The sequence below is a fragment of the Centruroides sculpturatus genome, unplaced genomic scaffold (genome assembly GCF_000671375.1).
Source record: "Centruroides sculpturatus isolate CEXI.00-Female unplaced genomic scaffold, Cexi_2.0 scaffold1462, whole genome shotgun sequence".
NCBI lineage: Eukaryota > Metazoa > Arthropoda > Arachnida > Scorpiones > Buthidae > Centruroides > Centruroides sculpturatus.
The window spans coordinates 100,256-119,081 of NW_019386014.1; the positions used below are offsets into that span (position 1 = coordinate 100,256).

Consider the following 18,826-nt stretch of genomic DNA (forward strand, 5'->3'; position numbering starts at 1 on the left):
AAATCAAATATAAGAAATCTTTGTTAATTCAAACTCAGTTCAAAATTCCATTAGTTTGTAACTGTACTTTTGTCCTGGCTAAGAATATAGAGATTTACATGTTAAGGAATTCTGTTAGTTTGAATTTCAAAGTAGATGAATTCTAAAGTTAAAATTCTGTCTGAACTGTGATATGCCTATTAATTCATTTAGATTGAAGTGCCTCCATGAAAATAGACCAATAACAACTCTAATCTAGTCAATATGGCTTTGCTTTTACAGTAACACATTTTTGTGTGTCACCTTATCCATGGACTACCATTTTTTCCCTCTTATCTCATAAAATATAGTTGGGTTTCAAGACTGCAAGATTGGGTGGCTATGAGTAGCAGATTGAAATATTTATAGGGCTATAGGCTAATACATTTGAGCAACTTACTACATTTTGGACCACTTTAAAAATAATTTGGGCTACATTTCAAGAAATTCTGCTTTACTTTTTATAAAACCCATCTGGCAACCTGCGAGGTTGTCACCAGACATGTGCTATTTACCTTCTCATTTATATTATTATTTTAAATTTTTAATTAACAAAAATGTCATTCTATATAGTATCTGTATTCTATTTGCTTAATAAATTACATCAGTTATGTGACATTTGACATATTGTACAGAAATATGAAAATCTTGGATAATTGGAAACTTGATAATTCAAAGTTGTATTTATTTTGTCCCTTGAATTTTGAATTAACATTGANTACATTAAAAATGTAAGTCCATTACATTTCCAGTGGATTAAACATAACCATAAATAAACTTTTTATTTTATCCTGCTTAAACCTTCATAGTTCAACCAGACAACTCATGAAACTTTTTAAATATTTCACACATTTACATTACATTTTACTCTTTAATATGTGATGAAATGTGCTTTTTTAACAAGCATACATGCATAAAACTACAATTTTCTGCTGCCTTTTTGATAGTAATTATACTGTATGTAGTTGCATTCCTTGAATTTGATGATTATGAAAAATCCTGTGATGTGTCTTCTCTGCATATGCCAAATTTCAGTGTCATAAGTTGTTTAGTTTAAATATAAAAATCTTAAATCTGATAGTTATATATAAAAGCCAAACAATTACTAGATTATATCTCACTGTGTTACTACTACTATTAAATGCACTGGAAGCAGGCATTAGGCACCATCTCTTGCTAAATTTAATACAGTAGAGCGTCAATTTTCCGAAAGTCAATCATCCGAAACGTCAATCATCCGAAAGATTTCCAGTCGGCAAATTTAAATTTTCACCAGTGCTGTGGCGCTTCAATCTTTGGCTATGTCTTGGGTTACTCAAATATTTTACGTTTTTGATACTAAATTAACTTCTGAAGTATAATTTATTATTATTTTTATATTTTTAAATATATTTATTTTGTTTGTACAGAATAAAAAAAAATAATTTTTAACGATACAATAGTCTTTGTTAGACTTAACATCGACGAAAATTCAACGCGAAGCGACACACAACGGATAAAAATTTCGACATTGGATACATTAAACTATTTTTTCGTACGTAAATCAGTTATAACATATAACATCCACATTCTTTTAAATGTATTAAAGACTATTTCACCCACATCAATTGAATTGAAAAGGGCATACTCGGTAGCAGGACTTTTCTTTAGTAAAATAAGAATCAAATTGTGTGATTGAAGTATTGACCATTTTTGCTTTTTAAAATCTTGTTATAAAAATTTACAATAATATTTTGTATTATGTTTTATTTAAATAACGAAAATTACTTTCTAACTTAGAAGTTTGATCTAAGTTCATTTTTCCTTTAAATTTTTAACTCAATTCAAAGGCATTTTTGTTGTATACAGTTTCCAACAAACTTTAATAAACTTTTTCTGTTTGTGAAAATTTCTACATTACTCAAAAGTAATTTTTTATACATATTTTACACAGCATTATTATTATTATTATTTTGGAAATTGCAGGACATACTAAGTTACTTAAAAATGAAAAGTAATTATATCATATGATTTTAAGATTTATTCTATATCTTAAAAATAATTAATTATTTTTCGGGATCCTTGGAAACAGTTCACTTTTATCCCAGAATCCCAGAACAAGCAAAAGACCGGGAAATGAGAAACCCTACTCCATGACACAATCCCCGTCAAACATTTTTGTTTTCCTCATTTCTACTTGTCAAAGGACAGCCAGGTTGAACTAATCCATTTTTGGTATCAGGAAAACCATTTGTAAACTTGTGATTTCTATATCCTGTTTGAAAACCATAAAGCATAATATGCCTGATAAGCTTTTTATATGAAGACATTACAACTTGGTTTTATTCTAACAAATGTGAAGTAAAGAGTTCAAAGTACACTTCTAAACAAAGAATAAAATCTCGCATTAGTATGAACCGTCGGGGAGGTCGGGAACCGCCGACTCTCCCTTTTCGGCAACAGGTCGTTAAACCTGCTCACTTGTCAAGATGGCTAAATTCGTATNATAAAACACTTCTAAAAAAAAATCCAACAAACTTTTATTCTAAGTTTAATTGTTAAAACATGTTTTATCAGGCTATATATGTATATACATATATAACTAGATAAAAACATATTTTATCTAGCAATACATCAGTTGAACAAAATGCAAAAAGTAAAAAAAAATACCTAAATAAAGTATATATATATTTATTACTTTGAAACAAAATAATAAATTCTAGAGATGGGAGAATATAAGTTTCTCAAATTTAATTACTGTATTAACCAATTCTCAAATATTCAGATTTCTTGAATACTCAAATATCAAAGATATTTAGTGAGAATCATCTTATTTACTCTATTTTCAACCTTACACATTGAATCTAATTACAATATTATCTCAACCACTTTATTACAGCTTAAATGACTAAGAACATTAGCTTTAAGTCATTTAAAGATGGAATAGAAGCTGGTTGAGATATATATAAATTGTATAAAGTGTGTAAAAGTATATTATATGTATAAAATACTTAGCATAAAATTGTCATAACACATTTTTCAGTCACAAAAAAGAAAGAAAGAAACAGCATTACCAGGAATTAATGAACTGTATCAACATTTTTGAAGGCCTATAAAACCCTAGTAGGCCTATAAGTTATTTAGTTAAATAATAAATATTAAATAAATTAATAAAGTAAAACTATGAATAATTTAGTAAATACTAAGAAAATAAGCTTAAAATTTTGACTTTTTTGTGCTTCCTTTTTAGCTACCTATACTTAACTACAACACATTAATCAATAATTATTTTCATTCTCCCCTACTATAGGTTTCTCCCACTAAAGCCTGGTACTCACATGCAGAAACGGACAACAGAACCCGTCCACGGAACAGCAAAATGGTGTCATTTTTGCTGTCAAAGCCAACGGAATACAAAGTTGAAAATTTTCAACTTTTGCCATCATGGAAAGCGGAACAGAAAAAATTAGACCAATATGAAGGCCATTTAGCAATGTCGTCATAAAGATCACATGGGACGATAGCATTCAAACCATAGCGATCGGCAAGCTAAAAAGCTTTATTTGTACACTAAGGCCAAGATTCCACCAGCGTAAAAACAGATGTAAAAACCTTTGCCGTAAAAACTTTTAATCACGTGACCTATTTGCATTTGGATTGCGATGGAGGTCTAGCTAGTGAAGTTTTTATGGCGACGATACTATCGAAGTTATAAAGACATAGATTATATTCTATGAGTTTTTTCTGTACTATAATTACAAATATATTAACTTTTATTATCGTATTATTAATTAAGATAATATGCAGCACTTATAAGCTTAGCTTTTTTCATTATATACTCCTCCAAATTGAAAGATTTTCCTTTGGCCGTCCCTATCACGTATTTTAGGCATCCATTATAATCGGGATACTTCTTGTCGTAGATACATGAATACTTTTGGATGTTTTCGATAAATCTTTCCAGATCTATTCTAGAGTAGCCAAGAGGGAACATACACAGAAGCTTGTTTTCTGCCATTTTCACACCATGTCACAATGACCTAGATTTCACTGACTTCTGATTGGTGGATAATACCGTTTTATGGCCATATTCACGGCGAAAGTTAAACACTGCTCAACTCGCTTTTACGCTAGTTTTATGACATGCTCATGTGTAAAATATCATGGTCACATGATTAAAAGCTTTTATGGCAAAGGTTTTATGCCCATTTTTACGTTAGTGAAGTCTCAGTCTAATATGCTATATTACTATCCGATTTAAATATTAATGTCAAATAAATGTACTTACTGCATAAAATATTGGAAATAGAGTAATCGTAATTCAGTGATGAAAGTATTTGATATTCCTAACTTTCAACGATTTAGAATATTTTTCCTATCCAAATTATTCATTTTTGAGGTTTTTTATTTGTGATAAGTTTAAAGTCAAACTTAAAAAGTTTAACTGATGTAACAAAGCAATCCCGGTAGATGCCATTTTCGACTACTGGCACGTGGCCTACCTACTATAGTAGCTTGTTTGAGTACCGCATGTGAGTACATGCAACATGGAAAGACGGTGGAACGACAACCGTTTCCGTTGTCCGTTTCCACATGTGAGTACCAGGCTTAATAGAAGAATCATTCAAACATTTTTTGAAAAGAAAAGCAACACCCTAAATCTCAAATTCAATCAGAGGTGAAAAAGAGGTGCTATCTGTACATATGGTGCAATATTGGAGATATTCAAAGTATTCAAATTTATTTTTTATCTTTGTTATATTTGAGAGTTGAGAGTTCAAATACTTTCTAGTATTTGAGTATTTGTGGATAGAATTCATCTCTAATAAATACACACAAAATATATTTGAAAAGTATTGCATGAATACAATAGTAAAATATTATCAATCTATTATAAACTGATATTTAAATAGCTTTTATTGCCCGTAATTTATATCTTTGTTCAATAAGATTAAACATTTCAGAGGATAATAGAGCACCTTTATTCTTATTTAATTCAGAATTTAATCTTGAGTTCAAAAACTTTTTCAGATAATTGCAATGCATTTATTAGTATTTTATTGTTTTAATATTAGTATAGTAATGTAGAGTTTAATTACTAATTCTTTTAAATAGAAATGTTATTGGTTTGATACAACTGCATATTTAACACTTAAAATTTGTTATTTAATGAATTTATATATTAAAAATAATATATGTACTTTAAGAAATTCAAAAACTTCATAGACATAATTTGCAAATAAATTCTAATACATTAGCTTTTAAAATCAAATATAAGAAATCTTTGTTAATTCAAACTCAGTTCAAAATTCCATTAGTTTGTAACTGTACTTTTGTCCTGGCTAAGAATATAGAGATTTACATGTTAAGGAATTCTGTTAGTTTGAATTTCAAAGTAGATGAATTCTAAAGTTAAAATTCTGTCTGAACTGTGATATGCCTATTAATTCATTTAGATTGAAGTGCCTCCATGAAAATAGACCAATAACAACTCTAATCTAGTCAATATGGCTTTGCTTTTACAGTAACACATTTTTGTGTGTCACCTTATCCATGGACTACCATTTTTTCCCTCTTATCTCATAAAATATAGTTGGGTTTCAAGACTGCAAGATTGGGTGGCTATGAGTAGCAGATTGAAATATTTATAGGGCTATAGGCTAATACATTTGAGCAACTTACTACATTTTGGACCACTTTAAAAATAATTTGGGCTACATTTCAAGAAATTCTGCTTTACTTTTTATAAAACCCATCTGGCAACCTGCGAGGTTGTCACCAGACATGTGCTATTTACCTTCTCATTTATATTATTATTTTAAATTTTTAATTAACAAAAATGTCATTCTATATAGTATCTGTATTCTATTTGCTTAATAAATTACATCAGTTATGTGACATTTGACATATTGTACAGAAATATGAAAATCTTGGATAATTGGAAACTTGATAATTCAAAGTTGTATTTATTTTGTCCCTTGAATTTTGAATTAATGTTGATTTCCTATGTAATGTATGCTGTCTTTTCATTTACTAATAAATTTATCTTATATTTTTACAAAATGAATATGTATTCACTATTTTTAATGTAATATATTTTTATTAAATCTCTTCATAAGTTTGAAAACAAATCTTCAAATCTGATCTTTCTGTTTGTTGCAAAGTAAATCATAAGGCTTTTCCTTTGATAAAGAATTGTTCTGTTTCCTCCTTGAACATGCTAATATATAACACTTTATTGGATAAATCTTTTTAAAAAAGTTCCTTAGCTATTTATCATTAGGTATGTCTATATTTATAACATTGTTAAAAATAACAATATATTACATTGACAGTCATGTTGCTAATTATACATAAGTTCTAATGCATAATCTTCCTAACATATTTTTATCCTTTATGAACTGAAATAAAAAGTTAAACTTTTATTAGATTTTTAAAATTTATACCTATAGAAATAATAAATAGTTTACAAATAAGTGAATTTTCAACTTTTCCAATTATATAAGTTTTCTAGCAATACTGCAATGCAAATACTAATTTTAAAAAAATATTAAGTTCAAAATTACATGACTAAGTTTTTAGAGAAAGTCTGTTTCTTTGATTCAAGACATAAAGATTTTCAGTTTTATGATGAAGCATTTTTATTTAATTTGAAGGTAGAAAATTATTCAATTTAATTAAATGACTTTAATTTCATTCAGATTATTCAATTAAATTAAGTAATTATAATAAAAAATTTCTTACCTGTAATCTAACAACCTTTCTAAAAGACGAGTTATTGAATTAATGAACGCAATTCCATTTTCTTTCCAAACAGGATCATTTGATTTTACTTTTGATAACAAACTGAAATATATACATATATAAAATAAATCAATTATAATAAAATCTTATAGAATATATCAAATTTCATTTATCATAACTTCAAAACTAAAAATAAATAATTAAAATTAAGTTCTGGCCAAGCAGATTACATAAAAAACATTTGAAAAGAACAACTGTATATAGTAAGGCCAAAGGAAAACTTGTTATAAAATTTGGAGGCAAGCAGAAAACTTCTCTATTCAGTATTTGATTATTAATTTAATTTCATTTGCAATTAATAGTGCATGTAAATGTAGCACAAAGTTTTATTCTGAACAGATACTTCAATGAAACTACATATTTTTCTGATTTATTTATACTGAAAATATTTGTGTATAAATATAAGCATAAAAATTAATGAAATTTTAAAACACTCACAAAAAATTTACTATAAGTTTCTCAGTTTCTTAATGTAAATTTGATTTCAGAAGATCATATTTGTTCTTCAAACTTTATCAAATTCTTTATAATTTAAAATCATTATTAACTTAATATTCTAAGAAATTTAAAGAATTGGAAGATACATAGTATCTATGGTTTAAGTTAGCCATCAAAGAATTTACATTATGATAATGTTAGTATTGAAATTATATATTTTTTAACTATTCTTGTTAATTATGTTCCTAATTTTCAAAATGTATGCTATTAATCTGGAAATGGAATTCCAATATAATTATTCTCTTAAGAGTATTTTATAAAATTAAGAATTCCTAGTGAAATTACACAAATAATTCAAAGGATTCAAATAAATTAATAGTCCAATTTAAATTTATATATAAAAAGTTTACTTTTATTAAATTAAATGAAGTTAAATATAGGATGGAATGATTCAATTACCATAGCATTTGGATTAATCATTCTAATTTAATTTCATTCTAATACTTAATATAGCTATCATTTTACAATGTAAATTTTTACAAATAGAAAGAATAGATGCTTGATGTTTGGAAATTCTCTCTTCCAAGAAGTGAATATGAGAATCTATTTAGTGTCTTTGATAGTGTTGCTTTATGATAAAAACAAATATTTTAAAACAAAAAGTTTTATGAGATTTTAAAAAATCTAAAGTACTATCTTCAAAGCTTAAAAAAAGATAATAATAAATATAAATCACACAATTTTTATAGATATTTGCTATATTTCAAAATATCTTATTTTAAAATGAATGAAAATAGACAAAAATTGATAATTTCATTCAGTACTATTTTACTTATTAATCATGCCTTTACAACATTTTTATTCATTTGTCAATCATTTTATAAAATTGATAAATGGCATACACTCAATACTTAAAGTACCAATTTTTTTACTTTAATGTGTTTATAAATATAAATTCTATAAAGAGAATACTATTTTAAAGTTTTAGATAATAATTTAATAATATTTTTGATATTTTTGTAGTAAAAATATAATTAATGCAGTAAAAACTTAATTTATAAAGTTATTTTAAATACAAATCTATCATATCATGCTCTAAATAAAATTATATCAATTTAACTTACACTGAACTTAAATGTTCCCTATTTCAGACAGCAAAAAAGTAAACAGATAAAATTAAATAAGTATAGATAAAACTTTAAAAATCTTAATATAAATAATAATTTATATTTAGTACATTAAAAATGTAAGTCCATTACATTTCCAGTGGATTAAACATAACCATAAATAAACTTTTTATTTTATCCTGCTTAAACCTTCATAGTTCAACCAGACAACTCATGAAACTTTTTAAATATTTCACACATTTACATTACATTTTACTCTTTAATATGTGATGAAATGTGCTTTTTTAACAAGCATACATGCATAAAACTACAATTTTCTGCTGCCTTTTTGATAGTAATTATACTGTATGTAGTTGCATTCCTTGAATTTGATGATTATGAAAAATCCTGTGATGTGTCTTCTCTGCATATGCCAAATTTCAGTGTCATAAGTTGTTTAGTTTAAATATAAAAATCTTAAATCTGATAGTTATATATAAAAGCCAAACAATTACTAGATTATATCTCACTGTGTTACTACTACTATTAAATGCACTGGAAGCAGGCATTAGGCACCATCTCTTGCTAAATTTAATACAGTAGAGCGTCAATTTTCCGAAAGTCAATCATCCGAAACGTCAATCATCCGAAAGATTTCCAGTCGGCAAATTTAAATTTTCACCAGTGCTGTGGCGCTTCAATCTTTGGCTATGTCTTGGGTTACTCAAATATTTTACGTTTTTGATACTAAATTAACTTCTGAAGTATAATTTATTATTATTTTTATATTTTTAAATATATTTATTTTGTTTGTACAAAATAAAAAAAATAATTTTTAACGATACAATAGTCTTTGTTAGGCTTAACATCGACAAAAATTCAACGCGAAGCGACACGCAACAGATAAAAATTTCGACATCCGATACGTTAAACTATTTTTTCGTACGTAAATCAGTTATCCGAAATATCAGTTATCCGGACTACCCCAGTCCCCAATTGATTCGGAAAATCGACGCTCTACTGTAATTATAAATAAATAAATATTTTAATAATTAATTTAAAAGGTTCTAGAAGAAAAGGACATTGTTTTGTTTACAGAACAATGTCCTTGACAGGTTGGGAGCCCTTGAAACTTTGCAATAGCCTGGGCTAATGTCAAATGAATTCAGCTGGAAATAAATGATAGGATGACTAGAAAATAATTTTTTCTGTATTTTTCATGCATTCTCTAAAGCTATAAAAACATTTAAATTGTTAAAGGTTATAATGCCTTTGACTATCTTATGGAGACAAATATGATGGTCTTAGTGATTTGTAGACCATGCATGTTAATATGTCATGAATAGCTGACAAACATCCATGACATAATGCCTACCTCTTGCAGCAATCATGATAGACTATCTTAACAAGAGGGAAAAATTGCCACCTTATGCATGTGAATGTTTGACAATAGCAAAAAAATTGTATGTAATCACATGCTTAAGCAGCAATTTCCTGCAGCAGTTTTTTGAGGGTCTGTGATAAGCAGAGAAAAAATGCTTTCCAGTAAAATTTTTATGTAGTAAGAGGAATAGCATGTAGCATGAGGCACACAGTTAACTAACTTAATTTGGAGAAAAATGCTCCTGAAAAAATATTAGGTGCAGAAAATTGCTGCTACTTCATAAGATTGCAGGTTAATATCCAAACATAAAATAAATTTTAATTAGCCATTTATCTTTTGATTAGTAATGTCTTGAAATATTCTTCAAAATTTACTGAAAACAAAATTTGATTCACAGGTCAGAACAAAATGAAGCACTCTTATTATATATGACTATTATTATTATTAGTGGTTTTAATCATAATCTAATAGTTGTATGTATATATATATCTATCTGTGTGTGTGTGTGTGTGTGTGTGTGTGTCTGCTTTTTTTTGTTGTAAGGTCTAATTATTTAATTCACTGCATAATGCTAGATTTTTATTTATTGTTATCAACTATATTATTTATTTATTGTTATCAATCTATATCTATGTATTTCTCATGTTTAAAATAGTCTGCCATCTCCATAACTATGTATCAAATGCTTTTTAAAATCCATTTTTGGACAGATATCAAACTGTGGCTTGGCATTCCTCCATATTAGATGTGACATATTTTGTCTTTTAGAGCTTTCTTCAGTTAAGAAAACAAAAAGAAACCACATGGCACTAAGTCCATCAAATATGGGGTATAAAACAGGACCTCAGTTCCAAGTGTATAAAAGTTGGCTACACAATATAGGTAAAGTGTAGTCTAGTGATACTGTGATGAAGAAACCACTTCATATTATTGTGTTCTAGACATTTTTCACAGATGACTTCATGAAGCTTTATTCTAAGAATTTTAACATACATTTCCTTATTCGTCATTGTTCCTCAGAGCAGAAAATGAAATGTGTAAATACACATTTAGTGTCTTGAGGGACATGAATAAAACAAGGCAGTTTTTGCTGCAAAACAATCATCAATGACTAACTATTAATAAAAAATGTACAAACAAAATCAAGATTAAATATAATATTCTACTACATATATATATTATACTATACCATAATTTCAGAAAAAACTGTCAATAAATTCAGTGAATTTAAAACAGCTAAACTTCTAAACATTACTAAAAACTGTAAATACCTTATAAGTTAAGATTAGTTTTTCAAATAATGGTAACATATTTATTTGAGATTAAAATAGTATAAAGTAACTTTTACAAATGTGTTTTTTAACAACTTTTACTTACATAGTATTAAATAATTGTCGATATTCATCATCTCCTTTATTTTCACTAACCAATATGTCCAGTTTATCAATTAATTCAGATTCAACCTGTAACAATAACAGTCAGTAACTGACACAATTTAAAGTTTTAATGTATGTCAGTAAACTTTACAGTAACATTATTTTCTTCATTTTATTTGCTATAAAAGTAATTAAAAAAAATTAAATTAATAATAATAAAATATTTCTTTTGTAATTGACAATTAAGTTAATATATAATTCTAATTCTTTCATTTATAGTACAGTATATATTTTCTTAAAAGTTAAAAATAAAATATAATGAAATTCTAATTAAATTAATAAATGAAAGCAATAAAAATGTTCAGTAAGTTAGCAACTATCTAATTAAAACAAATGTTTTCAACCTTATCAGCAATCTTCAAGTTACATAATTTCTACAATATACTGAATAATAGTATCATATATATCTAAATGTAATAACCTCAATTTAGTGTAACAGTTAATTTTGCACTAATAGTAGTATTTAATAACTAATTTATAGAACAAACTAGAACAATAAAAAATTTAAATTTTTAATAGTTTTACAAGAGAAATATATAAATTTAAATTAATGGAAAATGTTCATGTATCTAATCACTACATATAAACAAAAAATTTCATGCAAGAGAAAAAGTTGTAATTCCTTCATTAATTCATTTCTCTCATAATTTTGTTAATTAACCAAACTAAAAGCAATTTATATTATTATTAAAATGTCTAACTTCTCTGATTAACATCATATTTTCTAATCAACTACAGTGCTTTGAAAATCAGCAAAGGAAATCTTAACTTTACCATATGTCAACAAAAGTTCCTATGCCAAAATAAAATTTTGCAATATTGTGTTGTATGTTCATTCCTCACTTATTCTTTTAATTAAAATTTAACAAAATACTAGCTGATAACTAGGATCTAAACCAAAGCATCTTTCTTGAATCACATCTAGAACATTCCAAACATGCTTCAAAGAACATGTGAAAGTAAAAAATGTTTTTATCATATTATATATTTAAATTATTTAAACTTTTAGTATATCATACTTGTTTTTTTATTGATATTAATAGAGTCATTTGTGACAAGAAAGATGAACATATGAAACATGTTATAAAAGAACAGACAACACAAAATTGCAAAATCTTATCTTGGTTTGGAAACTCCTATTAAAATATGGCTAAATACTTCCTAATGGAAAAACTGAGCATCATTCCCTCATTTCAAACTGCATACTTTGATTATGTTGAAAAACTGTATACTTTTTTAATTAAATTAAATATAATTTTTTTTTTAACCTGTTTAAAGTTTCCGTGAGCTCTTTGTTCACTATCCATCATGTCAAAGAAAATCGGAAGTGTTGCTTTTCTCAATTCAGTCTCTGGAACAAGGGTAACTTCGAGAAATGGACCAACCATTGCAGGAATGAAATGTATTTTACGATCACCTGTAATTTAAGTATTATTAACATAAGTATATTTACTGTATCATTTTATGAATTATTTTTAATATACTAGTTGAATCATTATATAATAATTTACAAAAATAAACATATTTAAATCATCACATGAATGAAGAATTTATCTGTTAAGATTATGTAAATTCATTTGGTATAACTTTAACAACATATTTTTGTTTTAGCTCTATGAAATAATTGTTTTATTCTCTTTCTATTTAATGAATTCATAGAAGAAATTAGCCAATATAGGTATAAAGATTTATAAAATTTTAACTGCCTGTTTATTGATATTCAAGTATTTTTTGTTTTATTATTTGTTCTGAATTATTATATTAACTGCAAATATCTCAAAGTTTTGTTGTTATTTAAGATAAGTGTGTATCAAAACTTTTATTAAAATCTTTATCCTTTTGATTATATTTTTCTGCATTGTTAAATTTTTAAGATATAAAAATTGTAAGAGAATAAAGTTAAAATATTTATTATTTTTGTCAAAGAAAGTTTAAAATATAAATTCTATCTGCATTACTTTTTATTCTTGTAAGGAAGCACTTGATCACTAGGCACTAAAAATCATATAAGTTATATAATCATACAATTTTAGTGCCTACATGTCCTAGAATTACTGATGGCATAAGAAAAATGTAAAATTTGTCATTTTAGGAGGATATATCAAATCATTTGAATCTGTGGCTACAGCAAACAGCTCTATCATGAATATCCAGACATTTCTATAGATAGTAAATGAGATCCTATACAAAGAGAATATCACGGACTACCATCAAAATGCTCATTGGGGTCTGAAACAACTTCCATTTTCAGCCATGGTACACAACAACAGAGTTCCAACATGGATTGATAATGAAGTGCCAAATAAGCAATTGTTCCATATATGACATTTCAGTAGCATTAAAAATCCCAGTTAATAGTTTCTGATATTGATATACAAATGGAATTGGAAAGAGACCAATCTGCAGTGTCCAGTACATCTCTGAAATTAACAGAACATGACAGAAAACTGCATACTTTAAATGATTGTTTTATTTGAAATAATACAGAATCTCTGAGTCTATTGGGACTAATGTTACCAATAAAGTGTATGATATGGATCACTAACATTTTACAGCTTGTACAAATTGTCAATTTCGTTGACTAATACAATATGCTAAATTGGAATAGTTTGAGAAGCATAGCATATACCAATAGAAAATTGTGCTTTAGATAGATGACTACACAATCCATCAATCTGATGGCCATTCCTGGTTATGGTGGATGTTGAAAAAGAAGTATCTTCTGAAATGTATCATTCCAATGATGAAGTTTAATGGAGACAGAATAATAGTATGAGACTGCTTTTCAAAGTTTGGCTTGAGTACATTAGTTATTTTGGAAAACCATAAAGGCTAGGCTTTATCTAGACTTCCTGGACAATTATGTACTATCAACATTATGTGGCAATATTTTGGGAAAGGCCTCTACCATCTAACATATGTCATTCTAATTTCATTGTTATAAATTGGTTTCAGGACATAAGTATAAAATGTTAGACTGATAACTTGAGAATGCTAATAGGAACCATATAAGAATCTGTGGGATAAACTAAATTGTTGAGAGTATATAATGAGAGACTGTCCTAAACGAAACAAATGATATTCAAATTATATGTCAAAATCCAGTGTCATTATATTAAGGATAAAACAGTATGTATATATTATATAATAAAATCAATTAGCAGTATAGCTTCACTATAAAGAACTTTTAGATGCAATCTTAGATATAATTTTTTATTATTAGATTTAAATCTACAATGAAAAAAATTATGTAGTATTAAAACTAAGTTACTTTGAGTCTTAAAACATCACTATTTTTAAAAATACAGTAGAGCATCGATTATCCGACTCAATTGCGGACTCAGGTTGGTCGGATAACTGAAAAAATTGGATAACCAAAAAGAAGGGAAAAAATACATTATTAGTATAGTATATTGGGATATTAGTATATCCCATGTAATTAGTTTATTAGTATATCACTATTAACCAACTTCGTGTTGAATTTTCATCAATGTTTAGCCTAACAAATTTTTAAAATAATAATCGTCGCTATTGTTTCGTTAAAAGTTATTTTTAAATTATTTTATTGCTCACAAAACAAACAATCACTCATAATTAGAAAATTAAGTCTCGTTTAAATATTGGCCTCCCTTCAATGGTCGAGCCGTTGATGTCAGCTAAAACATGCAAAAATTTAACAAAAATAATATTAAAATAGCCAAGACATAGCCAAATATTGTAATGCTACATCACTAGCGGCAATTTGAAATTTGCCGACTAGAATGGTCGGTTAACCGATGTGACGGTTAATCGAGGGTCGGATAATCGATGCTCTACTGTACAATTTTTCCATTTGATATCATCATATTCCTGTGAAGTGTCCTCTTCATTTAAACAAATAACAATGTAAAGCTCAAAAGCTAATGAATTCAGTTCATTAAAAAACATTTACTTACTTATATCATAATATGGAATAATGAATATAAATATTTTTATAATTAAAATTTGCATAAAAATTAATATACAATAGAGTACTGTAATCTGATATATGAGACCAGCAAGTGTTGAATTACAGCAGATTATCATATTACTGGATTTTATATGTATGTATGCACTGTATAGTACAAAAACAAAACACTTGGTCATGGGTTAGTTTGTTGTATTAATAACTGTGATTGTTTTGTTGACCATATGTAACAACAAACTAGTAACTGACAGTATCACACCATACATCAACATGTAGTAACACAAAGATTTCATGTGTGCCACTCTGCAGAGTGTTGGATTGTAGAGACTACTGTAATTTGACATAATGTTTTGAATTTTCCTGAGTACATATGTAATATCAAAACATAATAAATTCCATACATAGAAAATTTGTATAATACTTATATAAATTAAATTGCATTAATTTTTGTTGCCCAAATTTTCATATAGCTATAAAACATTATTCAACTATAATTTTTATTATGCGTTGAAATTTGGTTCATTTCTGCTAACAATTTTCAGCATTACATTTGCATTTATTCCAACACAAGTGGCAATAACATAGAAGGATAAGCTACCTTTCTGAAGTCTCACAATCTGTCTTTCTTTAAGTTCAACAGCTGTATGAATAGATGTCTCTTGTTACATTGTGACACAGTCAGTCATTATAACAGAACACATTAAAAATTTGAGTGATACAACTGTAGACACGCAGATTGTGTTGTCCATATTTATACCTAGACCAGGATGGTTGAGTGGAAATGGCTAACACAGGAATTTTGCAAACGGGCTCTGGTGTAGTAATTTTCCTTCCCTATATGTACTCACAATTCAAACTTCCAGATAAGCTGATGTGTTCATCTTAGTGTTATAATTTCTATAAATAACAGTGTATTATTGAAGTAATAATTTATAACATAGTAAATAAAATACTAAAGCTGTAACTCTAATAAAGTAATAGTAATAAAATTACTACTTTAATACCCCTAACGTATAAAAATTTTTGATTAAACATCAAATAATTAGAAAGAAGCAATGAAATATTTTGAACTTACCTAAATTTCCCCACATCGATAAAATTTGAAATCCCATTAAAACTCTCATGTCTCCATATCTAAAATGCAAATAAATAAAATATATATAATAAATAAATTTTTTAAACATATGCCAATAAAAGAAAAAAAGGCTAGGAAATTTGTAAACAAAGTATATAAGGTTATATCTAGGGACTCAACCTGTGTAGTTATTCAACATTAGATTAAATGTTACAGTTAGCATTACCTTGAAATTGTAAGTAGAAGCCATAATTAAATAATTCATTTTAATATATAATTTATATTATATATTAAACTTATTACATTATAATATAATTATATATATATTATANTTCATTTATCATAACTTCAAAACTAAAAATAAATAATTAAAATTAAGTTCTGGCCAAGCAGATTACATAAAAAACATTTGAAAAGAACAACTGTATATAGTAAGGCCAAAGGAAAACTTGTTATAAAATTTGGAGGCAAGCAGAAAACTTCTCTATTCAGTATTTGATTATTAATTTAATTTCATTTGCAATTAATAGTGCATGTAAATGTAGCACAAAGTTTTATTCTGAACAGATACTTCAATGAAACTACATATTTTTCTGATTTATTTATACTGAAAATATTTGTGTATAAATATAAGCATAAAAATTAATGAAATTTTAAAACACTCACAAAAAATTTACTATAAGTTTCTCAGTTTCTTAATGTAAATTTGATTTCAGAAGATCATATTTGTTCTTCAAACTTTATCAAATTCTTTATAATTTAAAATCATTATTAACTTAATATTCTAAGAAATTTAAAGAATTGGAAGATACATAGTATCTATGGTTTAAGTTAGCCATCAAAGAATTTACATTATGATAATGTTAGTATTGAAATTATATATTTTTTAACTATTCTTGTTAATTATGTTCCTAATTTTCAAAATGTATGCTATTAATCTGGAAATGGAATTCCAATATAATTATTCTCTTAAGAGTATTTTATAAAATTAAGAATTCCTAGTGAAATTACACAAATAATTCAAAGGATTCAAATAAATTAATAGTCCAATTTAAATTTATATATAAAAAGTTTACTTTTATTAAATTAAATGAAGTTAAATATAGGATGGAATGATTCAATTACCATAGCATTTGGATTAATCATTCTAATTTAATTTCATTCTAATACTTAATATAGCTATCATTTTACAATGTAAATTTTTACAAATAGAAAGAATAGATGCTTGATGTTTGGAAATTCTCTCTTCCAAGAAGTGAATATGAGAATCTATTTAGTGTCTTTGATAGTGTTGCTTTATGATAAAAACAAATATTTTAAAACAAAAAGTTTTATGAGATTTTAAAAAATCTAAAGTACTATCTTCAAAGCTTAAAAAAAGATAATAATAAATATAAATCACACAATTTTTATAGATATTTGCTATATTTCAAAATATCTTATTTTAAAATGAATGAAAATAGACAAAAATTGATAATTTCATTCAGTACTATTTTACTTATTAATCATGCCTTTACAACATTTTTATTCATTTGTCAATCATTTTATAAAATTGATAAATGGCATACACTCAATACTTAAAGTACCAATTTTTTTACTTTAATGTGTTTATAAATATAAATTCTATAAAGAGAATACTATTTTAAAGTTTTAGATAATAATTTAATAATATTTTTGATATTTTTGTAGTAAAAATATAATTAATGCAGTAAAAACTTAATTTATAAAGTTATTTTAAATACAAATCTATCATATCATGCTCTAAATAAAATTATATCAATTTAACTTACACTGAACTTAAATGTTCCCTATTTCAGACAGCAAAAAAGTAAACAGATAAAATTAAATAAGTATAGATAAAACTTTAAAAATCTTAATATAAATAATAATTTATATTTAGTACATTAAAAATGTAAGTCCATTACATTTCCAGTGGATTAAACATAACCATAAATAAACTTTTTATTTTATCCTGCTTAAACCTTCATAGTTCAACCAGACAACTCATGAAACTTTTTAAATATTTCACACATTTACATTACATTTTACTCTTTAATATGTGATGAAATGTGCTTTTTTAACAAGCATACATGCATAAAACTACAATTTTCTGCTGCCTTTTTGATAGTAATTATACTGTATGTAGTTGCATTCCTTGAATTTGATGATTATGAAAAATCCTGTGATGTGTCTTCTCTGCATATGCCAAATTTCAGTGTCATAAGTTGTTTAGTTTAAATATAAAAATCTTAAATCTGATAGTTATATATAAAAGCCAAACAATTACTAGATTATATCTCACTGTGTTACTACTACTATTAAATGCACTGGAAGCAGGCATTAGGCACCATCTCTTGCTAAATTTAATACAGTAGAGCGTCAATTTTCCGAAAGTCAATCATCCGAAACGTCAATCATCCGAAAGATTTCCAGTCGGCAAATTTAAATTTTCACCAGTGCTGTGGCGCTTCAATCTTTGGCTATGTCTTGGGTTACTCAAATATTTTACGTTTTTGATACTAAATTAACTTCTGAAGTATAATTTATTATTATTTTTATATTTTTAAATATATTTATTTTGTTTGTACAAAATAAAAAAATAATTTTTAACGATACAATAGTCTTTGTTAGGCTTAACAT

General features: G+C 26.2%; 1 protein-coding gene across 1 annotated transcript in view; it reads right to left on the reverse strand.

Moving 5' to 3' along the window:
• Window positions 1-18,826, reverse strand: part of LOC111613122 (dedicator of cytokinesis protein 4-like) — a 135,120-nt gene that overhangs the window by 52,752 nt on the left and 63,542 nt on the right. Inside the window, exons 15-19 of the mRNA XM_023354445.1 lie at window positions 16,187-16,245; window positions 12,434-12,582; window positions 11,107-11,192; window positions 8,364-8,381; window positions 6,742-6,843 (exon numbers count right to left, since the gene is read on the reverse strand). Coding sequence (XP_023210213.1) covers window positions 6,742-6,843; window positions 8,364-8,381; window positions 11,107-11,192; window positions 12,434-12,582; window positions 16,187-16,245 — 414 coding nt within the window. The remainder of the gene's footprint in view (window positions 1-6,741; window positions 6,844-8,363; window positions 8,382-11,106; window positions 11,193-12,433; window positions 12,583-16,186; window positions 16,246-18,826) is intronic.